The sequence below is a fragment of the Acyrthosiphon pisum genome, chromosome A2, assembly GCF_005508785.2.
Source record: "Acyrthosiphon pisum isolate AL4f chromosome A2, pea_aphid_22Mar2018_4r6ur, whole genome shotgun sequence".
Lineage (NCBI taxonomy): Eukaryota > Metazoa > Arthropoda > Insecta > Hemiptera > Aphididae > Acyrthosiphon > Acyrthosiphon pisum.
In genome coordinates, this window is record NC_042495.1 from 8,149,634 (window position 1) to 8,173,867 (window position 24,234).

General features: G+C 30.6%; 1 protein-coding gene across 2 annotated transcripts in view; it reads left to right on the plus strand.

Moving 5' to 3' along the window:
* Window positions 1–692: 692 nt before the first annotated feature.
* The window catches only part of LOC100166314, a 48,817-nt gene continuing 25,275 nt past the window's right edge, over window positions 693–24,234 (plus strand). Inside the window, exon 1 of one of the 2 annotated variants that reach the window (XM_029490160.1) lies at window positions 693–1,237. In XM_029490160.1, the coding sequence (XP_029346020.1) occupies window positions 1,177–1,237 (61 nt within the window). In that variant the 5' untranslated portion in view covers window positions 693–1,176. The remainder of the gene's footprint in view (window positions 1,238–24,234) is intronic. The other variant, XM_029490161.1, reaches the window with a different exon arrangement.

A 24,234-nucleotide genomic window follows, 5' to 3' on the forward strand; every position in this document is an offset into this window, starting at 1 on the left:
ATTATAGTGTACATAATGCAGGAACAATAATATTGCAGTATTATCGAGATCGCGGATCTATATAATAAAATAAATATATAGTATTCGGCGGAATGTAGGTATATGGCAATGAGCTGTAGTATACCTATATCGATCCGCCCTAGCAAAAACAATAAAATTGTATAATATGTTTCCATTATACACATATATAATAGCCAATATAGGTATATACCTATACCACTAATGTATCCAGTATATTATGCATACCGCGTGTAACCGGGTAAGGAGAATAAAATCACCCACCCATCCGAAACCTGCAGCATTATAATAGTACCTATATACAAATATCACTGGAAAAAAAAAAATATAACAAAAATAAACGGGCAGATAAATGAAAGGTGCCGGGCGGTGTAGTTTGTGTCGCGCTGTACAAGTCTTGTGCAAGTCGCACCGGGGCGCGTTCTCGTTTCCACTCAAATCACACACACACATACATAAAAAATACATAGACACACTCACACAAACAAACATTTACACACATACACGCACATGGCGGTCCGGCTGAATAAGAAAGTGACCCTCTCCTCTGTATAATATCTGCAGTGTATACATGCGGCGCCTCTCCTTCTCACTCATTCTCTCGCCGCTGTCTCCCTCTCTCTCTCTCTCACCACCAGTCATCTCTCATTCCCCAAACGACGGTGGCAACGACGGCGTCGACGTCTCTCTCCCAACAGTGTCTGTGTCTATGTCCAATCTTCACTCTCGTGTGAACAGTAGTTTGGGACGAGTCAACGCGAGTTTGTGATTAGAAAAAATTAATAATAATCGTTCGAATTTTTTTTTTTTACTTTAGCCGTAATTCGTATACATATATTTACACGTATATTTATACATAGAATATAATAAAATATTATTAAATAATTTGATACGAGTGTTTTTTTTTTTTTTTTTTTTAAATATTATTTTCGTTCGGTTTTTGTAAACTTTTTTTTTAATCACACTCGTTGTTCGCCCGAAAACTAAATGTCACTTGCGCACCGAGTGTACGGGTTTTCCAATAAAAGTCCGCCGGCCGCACCTATAGTGTAGTGGTTCGCAGTCGAAAATATTGTCCAGCCAACGTATCACTGGAGGCCGCCTATTGAACTTGCTTGAGTGCGAAAATTCAACCCCGTCAGCGAGCGCGCGTCAACTATGACAGCCAGCCACAAGACCACCACCGTCGTCGTGCTGTTGCTGGCTTGTGTACTCCGTGGTAAGTGTTTATTGTTTTCTATTTTTTTTTTAACACGATGGCTAATTAAGTCCGAGTTTAAATAATGACGATGATACTGGTCGATCTTGTTTTTACGGGTGCGGAGACTAAAATCGAAAGTAATATAATAATGATAATATAAATACGATACATAGGAAAAGATGTTGCAATGGAAAGTGAAACGACGACGTGTGATACAGACCGAGTGCATGTACGCCGGCTATAATAACGGTGTTAACGGTGTTGCGGAGAGTATAATAAAATATAATAAAAATAGAGTACAAACAACATTACAATATAAAGTATATATATATTTTTTTAACGTAATGGGCCGTGGATAAAATATACGGTAAGGGGGAAAGAAAGACACTTCCGTCACGCGGTTTCGATCCATTTATGAACGTCTCATTTACGGAAAATGATTTAAGAATGATTCGCAATCGTCATGTCTCTCAGACGATTTTCATTTATATAATTTGGTATAACGTGCACCGCGCACCCCGCACGCACTCATCTTTCACCCGGTGACTAATTATATGGCGTCAAAAATACTGTGTACCTACCTATAATAATATGTAAACAAAATTACATTTTCAAAACCATTCAATTCTACTATAACATAATATTATTATATTATACCGAATACATTGCTGTACTTAATAAAAGAGTTATATACCACCGCGTTGTGTTATTTATGTGAACACGATGATTTCACGATTTAAAAAAACCTATTTAAATCGTACCTATAATATGTGAAATGTATGGAGTGAAAGAAACAACTATTGTTCACGAGATATATACCTGTACGTTATTATTTATATTCGTAGGTAACTACGTACTAGGTTTTTGGGTGTCATAACTCATAATCCAATGGCCAATGCACATAATAATATTATAGTCATATCCCGTGGAAAGTTCTGTACACTATATTGGGCCCATTGTGCGGAATCGAAATTTGTGGTTTTTACTCCACCGCGATAGACACCTATATGGCTATAACTATTATATTTTACTCGTTGAAAAACAAAAGTAAAACCAATGACGATGGCGTGAGTAAATTCGTTAAAGAAATAAGTGAAAATTCACGTTCGTTGTTTTCGGTGAAATTAATTTTGTTCTTTCTACATTCTGATACAAATTATGTATGATGGTCGATGGACATATTTTCAGTTATAGTGCCAAGGGTAATAGGTCCATGAAGGCAAGTTTAACATTCGACGACTCATGCCTATATAGGATTGCTTGTGCTGAGGAAAATTGATTGTGTTACTAAACGGAATGGTTATTGTACAGTGTGATCTAAATACATCATATCAGTCAGTCACTCACGAACATGCTACTCATATAATAGATATATCTATCAAGGTTGTTAAATCATATTACATTACTGGGAATATATTATATTATCAAACACCTTGTCATGCGTGTCAACTAGCGCTTTACAATATAAATTGTATGCATTTATAAACAAATACTATATAAAATATTATCAACTACAATTTATATTGCATATTATTATATTATATTACACTAGCTGATCAACCACATCCCATGAAACCTAAAATATTTACGATGAGCCGAACCTCCTATTGCCTATAATGTTTAACAAAATTTTTCGTTTTTAATCAATTTTACGAGCCACGTTATATAAGTATACCAATATGATACATACTGCCAAATTACACAAAACCTGAGTATATGGACTACTGCTTTATCCGTAAAAACATAAATAGGTATAAGCTTATTTTAGAAGGTGTCCAGTATTACACGCACAGCGCACATATAATATCATTATGCCGACAATACACATAATAATATTATAATACAATAAAAATATATAATATTATGCTGCGCACTGTTGTGTAGATTTTGCATAATGTTTGAATACGTTAACTTCACCCTTTCTGTAGCATTTCTTGTTTTTGTAAAATTAATCGATTAAGGAAAGACGTAAACGGGTATTATACGATAATAGTGAAAATGTCACCTCGGAAGAACCGGTTGAACATTCCAATAAAGGTTGAAACCCGACGGCCGACCTTGAAGCATCATCGATGTTAGTGCGCGGAAAATAACAATCATGCCCTGAACTCGCATCACTTACAATAATAGATTAATAGGCAACGCTTAATTATTGTATAGCATTGGTACATTCTTTGTGCCATAAATTCGAATCAAGTTTGATAAATTATAGTCGTAAAATATACCTGTTGAATCGTTTAAAATCGATTACAATCACACTTATCACATAACACAAGTTGGTGTACTACACATTTGGATTTGGAATTGTTAAAAACACACATTAGTTTATAGATTATAGACCTTCGACAAGTAATACTTGTATACTAAAATAATGACTGAGCATATTATAATAATATATGTACACCAAATTTATAGGAAAAACATTTTCGATTTATCTACAATGATTGACAAGTTTGCGTGTATGAGTACTTCGATAGACTATATAAAAAAAAAATATATGTTAGAAGTTTAAATAGTTCAATAGAGTTCATTCAGAATATCAATTAATGTACTAGGTATATAGTATATAGTACCTTCGACCATACAAGTATAATTACAATTTAAATCTTTGACAAAACACGCGTCGAGTTAAATATAACTTTCAATTTACTTTTTTCACAATTTATTACTTATATCTTATGTATTAATAGGCACTTCGTATATTTTAAAAAATTGTTAAATTATTTCTTGGTTTTTTTCCCCGCTTCAAAAGCAAAACTAAACGTTCTAGAAACTCTGAAATCCACATTCCGCTAGTATCTGTTGTTAACCAGTATTCAATAAGCGATGACCGCAAGAATGTTAGTTATACTTGTTTGTTTGAAAGTTCACCCGTGGCCGATTTACTATTAAATATATTATTATATCTATTTATAGAACGCATTGCATATTTCGAATACGATATAAATATATAATATATGGATATGTAGCCATGTAGGTATATACCTAGATATTATATAAAATGGGTACATAGACAAATTATAATTTTTTTCGTTTATAGCACAAACAATACGATGAAAAATATTTAATTTTAATAGTTCAAGTATAAAATAAGTTTCTATTTCCAAAGCTACCTAACCCGTTACCGTAAAGGCGTAAACCAATATAGAATAGAATAATAAATCATTAATTTACATATACCTAAATGGAAAACATTAAAGAAAAACTAAATATTGAAATAATTATAATGTATTTCATAATTCATAGTGTAGACAGAATTATAATTACTAATGAAATTCTTTTATATCCACACATGTATTTATTTATAGAATCAGGAAGTTAAAGAAATAATAAAAAAACTGTTTGTGAGTCTAGAAAATATATTATAATCAGGTTGATTTGTCTTAAAATTCCCGCACATGTAACTGCGTTACTGATCATTAGTATTTCATATTTAATTACCAATTAGGTTGTTATATTATACAAAGTCTTTACGTAAAAAAAAAATAATAATCACGTTGTTCAATAGTTAGTTTATTTAATTTTTCTCAGTAACCCAAATTGCCTATGTAATAACTAATAACTAAATAACAACAGTGTAAAACCCTACTTTCATAAAAAAATTAATAATATGCCGTTTCGTTCAAATATAATTTAGGATTTGAATTTATAAATATTGTAATTGACAATTGTTGCTTATAGAACAATACAAACAATAAATATTTTAACTATAGTTTATATTATTAATATGAATTAAAAGTTTTATAATATAATTTGATTTATAGCACTGATGCACTGTGCCCGTATACGTTAGGTGTTTAACTGTTGACTTTTATAGCAAATCACTGATATAACTGATATAAAGTTTTAAAATTTAAGCTAAATGTTTAAAATGTGAACAATTTTAGATCGTTTCTATACTTTGGTCGTTTTTCCAGCCGTAATCATGTGTACTCGATCATCTAGTATAATTGTCATCTTCTTTTTCTAAACGATTAAAAATCCAAGGCCAACTAAAAGAATTTATATCATTTTGTTGTTTATCGTAAAATAACTACTGTTTAATGATTTTGCTCGTCAAGTTCACAGCCGTAATTTCTCGTACGCCTGAATGATACGAACATAATATTATGTTACCTATTGTAATTGATTAGGAAATGAAAAATTAAAAATAAAAGAACATTACAACTTTGTATGTGCTCCGTAACCGGTTACATATTAATGCGCGTGCGTTATACAACATGAGTACTCTATATTTTTAACACAAATGCATACAGTGTGTGGGCGTAATTAGATCCCAAGAAATAACTGTGGCCATTTCTTCACACGGGCATAACGATATAATATAATACATGTAGACACTGTACAGCTATGTTATATTGGCCATGAAAACAGTTGTACGAAGGTGAAAGCGTATGTGCGAAAAATCACAAACTGAATTACATTATATTATTATGACCGTACACGTGTTTGTCTAGGAATTTCTTTTGGTAGGTATATTGCAGCATGTTGAGGTATATGTTAAGAAAAAAAAAATGATTCTGATAAGGCTATAAGTATATTATTGTGTAATATATATATATACATAGGCAGTGCGTTGTCAGACTGGACTGCAAGAGAATGGAGGAGAAAAAAAATAAAACGCGAACAGTAAAATCGCCTGGAGTTAATCACGACCACAGGACTTTGCTCTAATTCCTGGGGCTGAGGCGTGGTCAAGGGTTCCGCCGAAACGTCCAAGTACCATGTCTAGTACCTATAGGTACATACCTACATGACAAAACTTTTTATTTTTTATGTTTATCGATCATCGCCCCTTCCATTGGAAAGTCTTAATGAATTGACCATACATTATATGTATGATCAATAACCATATAATAATAATATTACATATTATGCAGCATGAATGCATAGATAATAACACCACGCATGCAGCAACAAAATAATAGTATGTATCGATATCGCGCGTGCGATGTTGTGTAACAGAACAATCTAACCCCGTCGAAGTAATAGTATGACTATGGCATTCGCGTCATATATAATATTATTATGTATCCTGTAGTACTGTCGCATAGTGGATTGATGATATTAAATATTCAAATGCAATGACATAATATCATATACAATTTTAGTACTGAATCAATTAATCAATCACCAATCTCACAAAAAGATCTAGCTAAATATCCTGGAATGCACTTTAACTCTCGTCTAAATTGGAAACACCACGTCTATCAGAGAAAATACAGATTAAAGAAAAAATGCGAAAATTGTATCGGTTAGTCGTACCCCACTGACTACTCCCAGTTAACCATCGAAAACAAACGTCTATTAAATGTAGTTGTTACTTGTTATAAAACCTGGCTTTACCGCATTCAACTGTGGCCTGCAGTGGGTTTGTGTAAGTAAGTCTACCATCGATATAATACCAAATGTGAAAACATCACCATTTGTCCAATGAAGAAAACAAAGAAAACAATAATACATTTTTTTATTCATTGCATTTCATTTTTTTGATCTTGGCTTATACGATAAATCGGGCACGATGAGTCAAGAATCAAAAATGGATTGTAAAAACAGTCATCCACCCCTACAAAAAGTACAAAATATATAATATTATTTCAAGTCGGTACATATTTTACTTTATGTCTATTTAGTATTTATATTCTAATGAATAGGGATGGGCAACTCCAAATTATCGAATTATCAGCAGTTTTAAAAACTTATATATAATATATATCCAGTGGACTGGATTGTATTCGGATCATTCCTTATATATTTTACTCTGCTGCATATATTCTCAGTTAAGATGTCTAACACTTTTAATTTGAGACAAAGAGTGGCTGTGTGCTGCATAAAAAGGATAGGTACCTACATGCCCACCAGTTGCTCATCCCCGATTTAAGTACACGAAACACAGAAACAACTGCAGTACACGTTGATCCTAATTAATTGCCTTCATTAGCTGATTAACAGTCTATAAGGGTACGTATTATCATAATATGCAGCGATTACGAAATACGATCACGTTTTCGAAAGAAAAAACAAACTATGAGCGGGTGTCCAAAAAAAAATTCTTATATATAGAGCTTTCTCTCTACAATGCGCCGAGCATGATTATACGGTTTCGCGTGACGTCATTATAAATAAATGTCATGCCAATTGTGTGAGAAGACGGCACCATGTTGATAAATATTGTGTATTATTCAAAAATGATTAATGTTCTGTCGCTGTGTTAAAGGTCGAATATCTTATAACTTTATTATATGTGCAGCACCGGATCACACGAATGTCATTTGCGCGTGTCCTAAATATTCGTATAAATGTATATTAACACTATATGTATAATAGAACATAGTACAAGTTATACGCGTACTTAATATAAAATACAAAATATACCTATACTTGATAATAATACAATGTAATAATACGTTTCTGCCGTATTAGTCGTCTTGTATATCTTTCAATAACGCAGTAATAGAAACGAATCGACCTGTGCAAAACTTTAGGACCTCCTCCGGGTGGTCCACTATAATTCAATATTATAATTATGTACCAACGTCCGTTTTCAGTTCGAATTTTAAGATGCATTATGTTTTGCATACGAGGTCATGCTGTGGCGCTTGACCAAAAATATACAAATATTATCGTATATTAATTGTATTGTATTACTATATCGTGGGCAATTTAAAATATGATCGCAACGAACGATATGCCTACTTGTACACGACAAATAATTAATCACGACTAGCGTATTTCATTATCATTTTTCCTCCAAACGTGGCACGTCATTCAAAATATTGACCAATATATTCTACTAATGATTAATACACTATTGTTATTAGTTATCATATACATTGTAGTATGAAGTTATTACATTTTGGTATTGGATTTAATTGAATCTTCGACGCTCTGCGCGGTCCAGAATCGATGTGTAGGTTTTTAGATTTGCAGAAAATAGTTTACAGTGGTTTTATATAAGTATTTTTTCTACCTATTCCATTATCGTAAGATTTTATTGTTATTTCTCACCTATACAAAATCGGAAATATACCTACACGAATTAAACGGGCAAGGTCGACAGTGCGGAATGAAATTATAGCACGCGTATTTGCATATTATACATCCCATTAAATAATATAAGAACATGACATACGTTTTAAGCCCCTTGTCACGCGCCTACGGGTTACAGTCGAACATATTATTGCAGGTACTTGGCGGGGGCGACAGTAATAAAATATATAATATTCCTGAAGATAGTTGCAGTGCAATTTATTTAAATTGTTGATTAGCCGTCATGTTTCACGTGGTTTGCAACGACTCGTGAAAATTCACAAAAATATTAAATATATACGGTTAAGACATTATCATATAATGCGTATAATGCATTATTATTATCCATTATGCGACCGTTAAAACGATTCCCACTCGAACATCTAAATAAAAAAAAATTCACTTGCCCACAACCTACATTATACCTACCTATACAGTATACGGTCATAATACCTTTATAAAAAAAACACGGGAACTGTAGGCATACTATAGACGCTCTAGGTATACCTACATAATTTATAAATTGTATATTAGAAATTATAATAATGCAATGTAAAAATTCTGTAAAAATCTATAACGTCTGAAATAACAATAATAATATAAGCACTCGAGAATTTGATTATATTTTCGATACCATAATAAAATAATAATAATATACCATATACCTATAGGCTATAACACACATTATTATGTAAACACTCGGTTGAAAATCGTAATTGACTGGCACCATCTGGAACTGGCCACAGACCAAACAATATAACGAAGTTAGCGAGTAAAATCGTATAATACGTATTACATACATTATGTTATACTCTGGTCGCACAATCTTTGTATTCGTGTAATTTATTCACGAGAAATTCGACATGACAAAAAAAAACATGTTTGATAAATTTATTATTTTGTGATTGTGTAACGGATCTGCAGGGAATCGAAAATTCAACAGGTGGCGATGAGACGTGTAATATATACGCTGGCATGATAATAAAAGTACGAATAATAATGAATCACATACGAATCAGCAGAAAAAAAACGGCAAACCCTCCGTGAATTTAATGTGGGCCGGCTAGCACAATTTTAGGGGAAAAACGCGAAGTGGGCCGCCTTCGCAGAGTTCAAACAACTCGTATAATGTATATACACCCGTACACGTACAACAAGTGATATAGGCAGTATAATAATAATAATATTATGTACATTCCCGGGTCGAGATCAACGACCTAACGAGTGGGCGTCATAACGTAGTAATAATAATAATACTAATAATAATAATAATAATAATAATAATAATAATAATAATGATAATAATATAAAATACAAACGTACACAACCTGCGCACGATAACTACCACGTAAAGGTCGCGTGCGTGTGTTTTATTGATAGATACGTATAATTTGTACGCAGATATTATACTATGATGGGTACACGCACGTCGTACACATTCGTATAAATTTGCTTTATGGATGTGATCTAATCGACTCTGCCGACGGTGCGACGAAGATCGTACCATATACGACTATAATGTACGCAAAAATTGTGTGTATATTATAAATAATATTATATGGGTGATGTCTGTGTACAATTGGAAGATCTAGTTTCATCGGGTCCTAGTGCGTTATATGAATTTTAAATTCACGTAGGTACCTTGTAAAATAGTTGTGAACAAGCAAATTATCAAATTGGTTTTTCAAAAACCCAGAATTGTTTTGCCAATGTCATTGTATTGGTCGACTACAAATGGTGGGTCAAAATGATTTGAAAAGTTAAACATTGTACAGAACTATAGAATATTGTTTTGTTTTACTGCAAGTCGTGTTTATTTATATTTGTTTCGTAATGTTTAACATTATTACATTTTATATTCAAAAAAGCATCTACCTATATAACTAATTTTTTTTTATATTTATATTTATGCCGAATGGTTTTTGCGTGACTAATACAATAATTTGTAACGAGGAGTGCCCCAAGTCACCCACCAGTTTGTCTAATTTTTGTTTTTTACTTATATTATTATTATTATTATTATTGTTGTATAATATAGATTTTTAGAAGGTATAATAAGTTCGTCAGTAACATACGACCCTTTTAAACGAATGCGCGCTTCAAATTATAATAATATGTTTATATTATGACATGTATGCAAATATAATAATAATAATAATAGTATGTGCCAATACGCTTATTATCTGTATATATAAGCAGGACTTAAACACAGTTAAATAAACGTGTTGACCGGAATTATTACTATATATTAGACACTTGTCACGTACCAACGAACGTCATATCTACTATATACCTATACGGCTATACTACGTAACGCACTCTGCCCAGACGATATTATTATTATTATTATGTAAATCAGTGATTTTTGACCGTACAGTAAAAAATATGACATAATAAAATAATATTATAATACTGCACGAGTAATAATATACCTATGGTTATATACTAATACTATATTATTATTGTATGGGAAAATACATTATATTATTAATTTACAAAGAGGCCCGTGGTGTTTTCTTGGGATTTCGAAGGATTCTACGATTATATTATAATAATATTTTCTATCCAATACACCCAAGTTTTGGAGGTGTCAACAATTTATTATTGTTGTATAACTTGTATCTTCAATTTTATTTTGCTTGAACATAATTTACGTATGCAATAAATCTATTTATTTATAGTATTATAAAATATATCTACCTACTAAAAACAACGGTAATAAATAGGTATTATAATATAGGTAAAAATAAATAGGTTACCTTTTTTATTGACACATGCATTTGCATTCCCTATTCCATGGTAAAATATTTTTGCAGCAGGTACTTCGATGTATAATAATATCGAATTTTAGGCGAGTAGCTTATGAATTATAAGTACCTATTTAAACTTTCTTCCAAAAATATTGGATTGTGAAAGAAGTTACGTGAAAGAATGTAATTTACGAAATAAGGAGTGTCTCATTACATTAAATCGATCACCCTAGATGAATCATATAAGTAATAAAAAAAATTTTATATTTCATATAATATAGTGTAAAACAATGCACAATGCAATATTTAATAATGATATACCCACGGCTGCTACAAGAGGTGGAAAAACAAGGAAATCAGGAAATATAAAAATGCATAAATATTATTAGGTAGTTTTTTTCATATAATATCGATTTTCATTTTTCTCTGCAAAAAAATTTAAGTAATTGAAATAAAATATTATTTAAAACAACTTCTAATACTCTTATTGTAAAATATGCGTGATGGGAGTTTCTGTGTTTCGGACACTTTTAAAACCATTAAAATAGTATATCTTACGCCAAAATTCAAGAATTTGAAAATGCGAGATTTGTAGTTTGCGGTACCCGTCGTAATATTATATATTATTATAGACCTATATGTCTGTGCGTGCTGTTGCCCGTCGCGGTCGCTCAATATAGATACGTTTTTAATAAGGGCCCGTGTTATTTTTCTCATTGCCAACCGCATTATTCAATCTTATAATTACGAACAAGTATAATTCAATTTTTATAGTTTATGCAAGGTGCAAACACGAATTCTCATAACACGCTTAAATGCTTAATATGCATAATCACATAGACTAGTCTAAAATTTTATAATTATTATTTATTAATACTGGCTGCTCAGTATCCATATTATAATATTATATTAATTATATATAAGTAAACAATCGTAAAATATGGGTATGCTACTTAAAACTAAAACATACACATAACTACATACCTAAGTATATGCATTGTTTTTGATTTATTACTAAACATGGAACACTCGATACATAAATGATAAACCTAACCACATATTATATTGATGGTATAGGTACTAGGTACCTACCTACTTAAGTAAATATGGATGACATGGAGCGTAGCGATTTTTCATTAAGCATTTTAGGTGAGCTGATCTGGCCATTCTAGCATAGTAGTTCAATAGTTTTATTTATTACCATTATTTTAACTTATAATTCACTAAATGAAAAATATGCATCATTTATATATTGTTATACATATAATTTATAAAATCAAATATATTCAAGAACTATTACACATCTAATTTAATCGCATATAAATTTAATTTATATTTTCTTTCCGAACATGAATGTTTAATTTTAATAAATTGTTTTATATTACACATAAAAGGCCCGTTTATAATTATTATTCTAATTTAAATGTTACATTATAAAAATACTTGATGTTTGACTCAACTGGTTACACCCATGTTATGTTTAATTTTCATTATAATAATATTTATAGAGCGTTATAGAACATAATTTTGCCTTATCACTGCAATACTATATACTAAACCACTTAAACTATCTGCATGTAAGTATAAAATTACATTTATCTATTATCTTAACTTAAATGATTGATGGATAAATGAATACAAATGCGTGTATACATGACTACAATCATTAACAAATAAAAATAATTAATATGTGTCTTGTCATTAAAATATCAATTAAGTTTCCCTTTATCCACATGTATAACAATATCTTTGATATGATTCAGTACAATGAAACGATAAATATATACTTTAACAATTAAAAATAAGTTCTAGTAACTGTTCAATGAACTATATTCCTTAAATAACTGTGACTATAATATAATATTACAATTACATCGACGATCGAATGTTGTTTTTTAATTATTTTTTAGAATAACATTTTTAATCATACCAGTATTAACTATTATTAACCTCACTAGTATTAGTAATGTGCTACTTTTATAAATTTTAATATTATGTTAACATATTTTAACACTTTAACACTTTGAATCCATGAATGATTTTTGACCTATTACTTAACCACAATAAAATGTCGATATGACGTCTTAAAGCTGGTAAAGATTTTTTTTTAAGACAAACGAGTTGTAATTTAAAAATTACGCCACAAGTAATACCGTATGATTTATGAACAAGCGATATCAATATAAAATGTATTCCAAAAAAAAATATTTTCAAAAATATAAAACTACATTTTATTTAATGAAAAATAGTTCAACAATTTTGTAAACATTGATACCATTAGAAATTTAGAAATACCTGACCATGTTTAGATTACGTAGTGGTGTAAATGTGTAATGAATAATAATGAAGTAATTTGTCGGTCCGCTGGTAGATAATAAATTATAATTGGTGGGAAATTAAAATCTTAAACTTTACGTAATACTTACAATAATTACATGAGGAAATACCGTATAAGTACTCAAATAAATTATAACACGGATTTTGTTGTACGTGTTAACGTAATCAAATTATTCGCTTTTAAATATTATAATTTATGGAAAATATTATTAATGTTCTGTTTAGTTCATAAAAAAAATCATCAAACTCAATAATGATGTAACCTAGCTTATGTTGATAATGTGATCTGAATAATATTTTTTAATCAAAATTACAATGCTTTTTGTTCATTCAATTATATATTATTGAGTGTTTATTAAGTGTTTAAAATTCCGTATAAACGTATAACTAAAAAATAACGATTCGTACCTATGTAATATGATCTGTCGATGGTTCTCAACGTATCTATCTAGGCCAAAAGGTGGCTGGTACATGTATATTATGTAGGTGTATTATTCGTAGAATACTATACAATATACCTATACTACAATATACAACTATATACTAATACTATAAAGTACTACAGCCAGCATACTTACAACTGCCTGTGCCCTGTATAATATTATGATATTATTGTAATACTCTGCAGCTACCTATCCATACGCCAATACTTCTATATTATTAATAAATAATAATTTATTATTATTGCTTCTACGATTAAGGCGGCGTCGTCAGTTCGCGCTCTCAAACAATGAGCACACAATATTGAATATATACATATTACCATTGAGCAATATTACAATATATACTCAATAATATTTTTTCTAGTACATGTGAATTGATATTATAATACAGATATATAATTGTAGATGGCATATTATAACGAATAACAATACAACGGTGTACTACATATTTTTATTATTACTATAATATTATTATCAACAGAACAACGCGGTTGTCGATGCGCACAGCGACGATCAGCGATAATTAAAAGCCGATTATTGTTACCTTTTCACACGGTCTAATTCGCCACTGCTCGTCAATCTTCATATTATTATTATGACTAATGACTATTCTATCGATCATTGTATGTGTCGGCACACGCGTGATGATGTCCAATCGGCTGACACGCGTGGATATGGGTGGTACTATATAATTGTATATAGGTATAATAACAATATAATATACAATGAATAATAATATAACATGCAAGAACATGTGTCAAACTGAGTCTAGGACGTATAATAAATACATATCTATATATGTACCTATATAATATTATTATGTTATAACCGCGCGTCAGAATGCAACTTGAATTGACGGTAATGGAAATCGCTACATCGCCTGTTATGATTAAAAAGAAAAATAAGACTCATATAAGAGGATGAAAAAAATAGCATTGCTATAATATCAATGACAAATTGAATAGGTAGTTACAATAATAATGTAAATCGAAATGGTATAGACGACGATGACGACTACGGCGATGAGGAGCGCACATGATATTATTGTGTTTGTTGCCCTGTCATTTGAAAACTATATTAATATATATCTTTTGCCGGGGACCTACCGCATTTTTACTATAATATTATACGCATTCATTGTATTCCACTAATTTAAAACAGCAATCTATACCGTGCGCGTGAAAAATATATCAAAAAAGGTATCACTATTATACAATATAATAGACGTATATTATGCGTTAATTGGTTTTGAAATCGACAAACGAATGCCAAGGACAGCGCAAAACTTTTCGTTAAGTCACGTATATAATCACGCATTTCGCCTATATATAAGTGCAACTGAGATAATCCAGTTGGAAAGAATAGGACAGGGAAATTGAACTCCATCACACGGAAAATTACATTTTATAACTAAAAATGAATATATAACATATTAGGTATTTAACCTTGTATAGTTGACAACAATTTTTAAGGGAGCTTTAAAGATGTTTTTTGGGGGAGGGCACTATAACTCCCCCAGAATTGAACCTATTTACTTACATAACTGTCACATCTTCACAACGTATACAAAAGTAAAAAAATATTTATATTTTATAAATTTATATCATTGATATAATCCATACATTACTTCAACTCACACGTATCTACATATAATTATTGTCATTACGAGTATACAAAAATAAAGTTTAGAATTGAATTTCAACGCTTTCTACAAACTAAGTACTAGGTAGTACTTTATAATAATAGTGCCTATAATGTTGTTATATCGTTGAATTGTGTTAACTAGCCAGTAGCAAGACATTAGTATAAGCGTATAGTATATTATAAATTTATAATATAGAACTATATAATATCATCAAATATTAAAATGATCTTAAGTTTGCAAAGATTTTTTCAGGTTTTGAAATAGCTCATCAGCCGACAGCCATCACTATAGTACCTAATATAATATGTTCATCTTGATTAAGTTACACAAATGTGGCACTGTACAGTGTACATAGATATAGAAAATACTGTACGTCTGTACCTACATGTATATATATTATATATTAATATGTACTAGTTGATAGGTAGTACTTAAATATTTGAAAATATGGTTTGAATAAATTATAATTTAATAGTTTTAACACAATCTTAAAATCTAAATTAATTTTATCAACCATAATATTACCTAATAAGTAATAATCATGCAAAACAACGCAATCTTCTCATAATTCAAATAAATTAATTTAGGAATACAATTTTAAAAGATTATGAGACAATTTTTGAATGCTATAGAAATTTATAATAAATCTAAAATATGAATATATTAAAACTACTTCCGAGTTCCAAATATAGATCATTTTTATCTGTAGATCTATTATAAAACATTATGTAAGGTATAACTGTATAAGTAACATATTTTCTCTGTAGAAAACTATAGTCAAACGTGCATTGTTTGGAGAAACTTAATTTAAATAAACTGAACAGTGAACGTATACATTTAGTATATTATATTGTATATGTACACTCAATGGTACTACCTATCTTTTAAATCAAAATTAAATATCTAATGACCATATTATAATATGTATCTACCTACCTAAATACATACAAGAAATGTGTATGTTAATAGTTTATGAAATGTATTTTAATTTAATGAGTTAATGGAATACGATCAAAATATTTGATTCATAAATTAATTTTACACGCTCAACAATTAGTCGAAAATATTCATACATATGACCGCTGTCCACTATAATATTATGTGCTTGGCCCGTGTGCCGCAAAGACTGATCCAATTGTTACGTAATAACGGATGAATCGGCGCAAACAATTCAGCTGAACGTATGACGATGATAAAAACACATTCATAACACTCATTTACGATATACGTTTATTATATAAAGCATTTAAGCGTAACAATATAATATAATAAATTATAATAGTTTCAAATAATTGAATCGAATCGAATCCAGATGACAATGTGGCATGGAGGATACCTTTAAATACCGAAGTTATGTGGTACCTAATACAATAATATACAAATGATGGTTTAAGACAATCAAAGCGAGTAGCCAAAATAATAATAATATATTATAGGTACGTATATGTAGGAGACTGGGGGTATTCGAGTGGTTCGCGATAATAATTGCGTCGTATTAATAACATAATAATTGTTGAAAATGGATCACAAGACGTTCGCTTTACATAACCGATGAGAAATCCGATAGGCACACACATAGACGTAGACGGACAGATGGACGGACGAACGCACACACAGACTGAGCGCGCGCTTTCACCACGTGACTTCTTTGCCAAACCGCGTCGTGAATTGAAACCATTAAGCTCACATTTTTTTTTTATTTCAATTTCATGCGCCCAATTAGTATTCCGTCCCACGATCCGTTTGTTATTTTAACCGTATATTATATTATTATAGTTACCTACCTATGTATAAGTATAATGTATACCTATATAACAAATATCTGTTGGCTAAAATCGCCTTCCTGTAAATGTATTATATGATACATTATATCAACATGTACGATTTTTAATTATTATTACGCTTCGTTGGGTCAATTATATTATACTGGTCTATGGTACCAATGGTATACCTATGTCTTTGCCAAAGAGAAAATCGATTTAATTTTCAAAATGTTGCCCAGTACCTATCTATCTATTAGTATACCTAGGTAGTTTTATATCGTTTTTTATTAAATAGCCGATTCAAATTTGTCGATATAACGATTTCGATCTTTATTTTTTTAATATACCCACCTATTTTTATTAGTCAAACGTCTCACGTTTAAAACAAATGAACACGATCGGAAAACCTTCGTAAACCAAATTGTTCATAAATATAAGAAATTTAATTTAATTAAGTATATATCTATACATATATGTACGTTAAACATCATTATTTATTTTAAAATTTCACAATTATTGAACCCTCGAGTGAAACTAAAATAATGTATAAAGTCCGTAAATATTGGCAAACCGGAGCGTTTAGACATATTTCGTGATAGTATTATATATAGGTAAGATAGTGTAACGTATGGTTTATGACCACTTGTTGTCTACGCGTATAGTTGCAAAACAGTCCCTGCGGTCTTTGTGCTTTGAGTTACAAGTTATAATAAGTGTAATTTGCTGAACATAATGTACACAAATAATAAGTATTAAGTACTGCATTACATTTATATATTTCTGTACAATATATGATTGTGTTAACAGTTAATTTCCAAGGATTCTATTTTTAATGGCTTCGAGGCCCGAGCACTGAAGAATTTGCACTGTCAGTGTACTTAATAGTCAGTCCACACTGATGTAGTGCACAATTTATTATTTCAATAACGAAGAGCTGACGTTTACTCAGAAATTAGTTAATCACCGGCGATTTGAATTAATATTTAATTCTATATGTCTGGTTGAACAAATATAGAAATATTTTATATCTTTATATCCCAAATTTTATTTAATCGGAAATCAGAATAATTTATATTAAGCAAAGTGCTCAAAAAAATTCCAAAATATCAGGTATATTTATTTATTAACAATATTATTGTATAAACTAGATATTATTTATGGTTAAAATATAATTTCTTCGAGATTACAAAGATTACCCTTGTTAATAAAATAATATATTGCAACGGTACATATACAAAATAATAAAATTTTCTCACAAGATATTAATCTAATATTCTAATGTATCTACATAACTATAAATAATTTAAAAATCAATAATTAAAATGTAACTTTTTTTTAGTAAATATTCAGCGTTAATAAATTATTAATGTATTATGTATTGTGATATTTTATATAGGATCGACACCTAATAAGAGTGAAGCAGAAATGAGTTTCAATCGCACTCCTCTTTTATAAAACATTAAATATATTTATAATTACTAATTACATTGTTTTAAACGTTTGACGTTTAAACTTCACATTTTAAAACGACTAATGGTGAGTGAAAAAAATCTGGAATAAAGTTCTCTATAACAAATATATTCTGAAGGAAACAAAAACAAAATTAAATTGCCTCTAGTCACCTTAAATAAAAATGTACACAACAATTGTTTTCAAAATTACGAGCATGGCTGACGTTTAGGTAATTAAATATTATTCGTTCGGAACAGATAAATGAACAATATTGACCTAATACATTTAATGTAATAACAATAACTGCCCACAAGGCAGTGATAACACAATAACATGTATAATATAATATGTATCAAGTAAACATTTAAACTTTCTAGTAGTGTATTTAATGACTTTACTCAATGACAAAACTGTTTAGTCTATTTAAAATCAATACAAATACAAGTAATTCTATTTTCTCAATATGTAAATTATAATACCTACTAATTTACTGAGTAGGTACCTACATATCTTTCCAATAAGTACCTACATATCTTTCCAATAAGTACCTACAATATTTTACTTTTAGTAAAACATTTTAGTTTTTATTAATGCTATATAAAAATTCCGTAGCTTAGAACCATGCGGAGTAGTGTCAAACTGTCAATTAATACGCCTTTACGGTTTTACACAAGTAAAAATCAAATGTTGTAACTTGTATTCAATCACTACTTATTAGGCACATATTATTTTTTGTAAATATTTTTCAACTATAAAAAAATAAAGAAACATAATACATATTTTGAGTAAAATAAAATTATTATACCTTAGACATAAAATTCAAAAGTGCTAAAATATCGGTACACCTACGAGTTACGACCTACCTATACAATAACGCAAAAATATGCAAAATACAAATAATTTTTTTTTATTTCCAAAACATGAAACTCATTTCTATGTTACTTATTAGTTACTCAGTAACTAGTAACATTAATATAATATTTTTAAATTTCCCAAAAAATTTTTCTAAATTTTTAAACATGCCTAGGTACTGTTATACAATATCATTAGGTGTATTATATAGATATTTATTTGTTTTTTTTATTTATTGTAAGGCCACAAATACAAAGATTATTGGCTTATAGCTAAGTATACATATTAAAAAGAGAAAAATTTAGAATACTATAGTATATAGGTTGGATTGATAAAGTTTTACAATTTTGAAAGTTTTAAGAAATTAAAGATGTTTGATATATTTTGTTCGTCTTGTGGGTCCCAGTGCTTCACCCAGATTCTTTGGATTTTTTTTCTCTGATGTCCCACATGGCCACATATCGCATATGTATCCATAATTCGCGTTGTTTGTTTAATATATATAGGTGCATCTAATATTTATGTAACACTCGTTACTTATATTTTAGACGCGGCGTGACTTATGGTTGCGGCGACCGCTAGATACAATAATATCATTGGTATTAAAGTCTACGGCACGCCGTGGCGTCTACGACATAAAATATATACCTATAGTCATATATAGATATAAGCCAAATATAATAATAATAATAACAATAATTTAAAACTGTAATTATTATTATTGGTCTGCGGGAAACGTTGCGGAATCGATAGAGTGACTGTCAGGTTTAAGATAATAATATTATAATATTATTACGAGATGTTGTTTGACGGCGGTAAATCGACCGTGTCGAAAACCAAAGAAATCCGCGTGCGTTAGCATAGTAAACCGTGGCAATAAGCGACCGCGCGCGTGCGACAACACCGCTGCACCGATGGGAAATAACACTCGGCTGAGCATTTCAAGAATGCTGCTATAATCGTTTAACCTCGACTGCACGCAGACAGCGGAATGAACCGCGGTAGTGGCCAGTGGTCCACGCATTATACCTAGGTATACCTACAACATATTATATTGTATTGTACGCAGACGTATAAGACCTATGTGGCTATGTACAATTTGTTTATATATAGACGTACTATAATATAATATAATATTGCCACATCGTTATTGTTTCGACCGTTGTTGTTATTATTATACGAATAATTACGATAACGTTATCCTCCGATCAGCCGACCGTTAAAAAATATATTATTATAAAATATATGCTGTGTGTGTATAATGTATATATAATAGACCTGGGGAAAAAATTAACATACATCGGAAATTCCTCAAATCTCAAGCATTTCATTTAGCACCAATATTGTTTCTTATCTTTATATTTATGACATTTTTTTTCAAAATTGCACTTAAATAATGTTTTCTTTAATGATATCAAAATATTACTTTATTCAAAGTTAATAAGCTGATTTACTACAATTTGATTTAAATACTTTCTATGATTCGTGTACTAACAATAATTTCATTCTTAATGCATGCAGCTAATGACATTTTCCAGAGCTTGAATGGTTTAAAAATGTAATATTCTATAACTATGGTGAAATACTAAATCGGACTATAGGGCCTATTAAGAACCTTGATATTTATTTATTTTTATCTTAAAAATAAATTTGACTGTTGCATTACCAACACTTTTAACAGATCAAACAAAACCTTATAGGTTTCACTCAACTAAATTGTGTGATAATCGACCTAACCATATATTACTTTTTGGTACGTTCTATTTGTGAATATGGCTCAATTTATTATATATTATGGTCTCAATATGGTCTCAATAGTCAATACCCAATCAGGTCTTAAATAAAAATTAGAAAAAAATCCTAGAATTCTTCCTCATTTGAATGTTTCAACTCAAGGAACCAAATTATTCGTCTCTCTACTTTTATCTATTCTCAGCTTTAACAACGTCGTTTGTAATGAAGCTTATACTTTCTGTATACAATTTTTGTCAGAAATATTGACTGTCCTGAATTCTGAAAACGCTTTTAATTCCGCATATTCCCACTCGATCCAAAAAATATTATATCTAAACAAAGAATTAGGTAACTAATATTACGCAAGTAACACGCCACCTGCGATATAATTATGAAAACCATAAATTAATTAAAAATTGATTTGTTCATCTCACCAATCTTTGACTCGTTTAAAATTTATTATAATTTCATACTATGTAATATTATACACACCTATAATTGTCCAACAAGAGAACGCACAGTGACCCGAATAAAATTGGTGCTTCTGCGCAATCCTTACGTGACACCTAGTCATCAAGACCTGTTCCACTATGACAGGGTGTCGTATTGGGATGCGCAGAATCGGCGCGTTATCTCGTTCACGTTGGACTGCATTTGGAGTGTAGCACGTTAAACTGTTAAAAATAATTGCTCTGAATACATTATAATATGTTATTCACAACACATACACCTCACGAGCGAATAATAATTATATATAGGCATTACAGCAACAAGTTTAATAGGCGACCGCGGCCCGCGTCCGAGTCGAATACCGATCACAAACTCGCGCGCTCATATAGTAATCATCGATCAACATAATATATAATACATAGATATAGTGTTAAAATTATTGTACCTACATATATAATCAAACATAATATTATATATAGGTATATAATAAAACGTACTTTATTATACTTATTATTATTATGTCGGGTGTATATACGTGTTCTGACGACCGGTATACCTAAATAGGGTACTGGTCGCGCGAGCGTATTACGAGTATAGAAGTATATATATAGATGCATATAGTGTAATAGGTAATAAGCAGGTACCAATAATGTTATAAAATACGCGAACACGTATACACCCGCCCCTCAAGACGCGGTTCACCTTGCCAATGTATAATAATATTATATATAGCTAAATACTTATATACCTACCTGCGCCTGGGTATAATATATGACGTAAATAAATATATATGCACTATATGCAGCGCTTATTACCCACTCATTACCCATCATCGTACCTGTTATAATATACACGCATATATAAAATGTGTATGTTATTATGACACTGTCTGCGTGTGTATAATCTGTATATATACTGTATATTATAATATATTATGCATGATGTCTTATAATATAATATTCGTTACCTATATTGCACCTCGCGTGCACTGCGCATAATAGGTATACGCCTATACGGCAAGATGCGCCGTGAACGAATTATTTCTGTCTCTGAATGTCTCCTCCTCTCGCTGTATTGCCTCGCACAGCATTATTGCAGTATATATTTATAATGATAATAATAATAATATTATTAATATTATTATTAAATCTGACCCAGATACGTGATCAATTAGTAGTTTCAAACCGGCCGCTAAACAACAAAAAAAACGAAAAAAAATCCAACAATATATAATTTATGAGAGCGCGTGCCCGCTCAACCCCTTCGAATAACCCTGATCCGGCGTTCTCCACCTGCAATGACGCGAACGTTTTCAATATACTTATTAGTTATTACGTATGTAATAATAATAACAGTAGGTATAGGTTGTCATGTTATTATTATTATTATTATCCTACTAGGCCGCGTGAGATCGGTGCGATATCGGTCTCGCGACGACGACGACGACGACGAAAGCGCACGCGACAATGGGTTAATCGTCGAGGTCGCACACGACCTTCGGAGTCGTCGCCCCGACCGATATTTGACGACGTGTTGCCGCTGCATTGTTTTTATACAGGTGAATTTCCACAATGACAAATGTGCGGAGCGGACAGACCTCCTCCATATATGCATATATTATAATAATATATATATCATTATTATTTTACGAGATAATTAACGCCCGCGGCGATGGTCACTGGCTGCTGCAGTAGTAACAGCGTATATGGTATATCTATAGTGTATAGTATGAGTTTTTGTTTACTATTATATAGTACATGTGTCCTACATTAATTTTACGTTATTGTTCCAAAAACTAAGCTAAAAAAACTACATAATATATATATACAATAAACCTATTATATATACTATATACAACACGATTATTATCGATGACCATCAAACTGATCACTACAGCGCATATTATGGACTTTTTGCTGTAAGGTTTATATAATAATATAAAGAAGTATTATAGAATAAAACCGGCCAAGTGCGAGTCGGACTCGCGCACGAAGGGTTCCGTACCATCATCAGCCATAAAAATGTTGGCACCACTGCTTATATTATATATTCTAGGATTTTTAGTATTTTTTGTTATAGCGGCAACAGAAATACATAATTTGTGAAAATTTCAACTTTCTAACTTTCATGGTTCATGAGATACAGCCTGGTGACAGACGGACGGACGGACGGACGGACAGCGGAGCCTTAGTAATAGGTTACAGTACGGAACCCTAATAACATATCATATATTATATACGTTTGCGATACAAATCATATATCACAGCTATTCCGTTAAATAGGTGCTTTTTTAAAATTATCTACATATATAAACCATACGATTAGTCGAATAAACGAATAGGCTTAGGGACCTACCTATATAAACGTGTTGATTGTTTTATGTATTATCCTATTATAGGTAAATCAAATATATAAATATACTTATACTGATACTCATTGGTAAATAATAAATAAAATTTATTAAATACTTAAATACTTTGTGTGTTAATTTCACTGTTGTATTTGTCCAAAATTAATCGAGCAGAAAAACACGTGATTGTAAGAATCATATTGGTTGCAA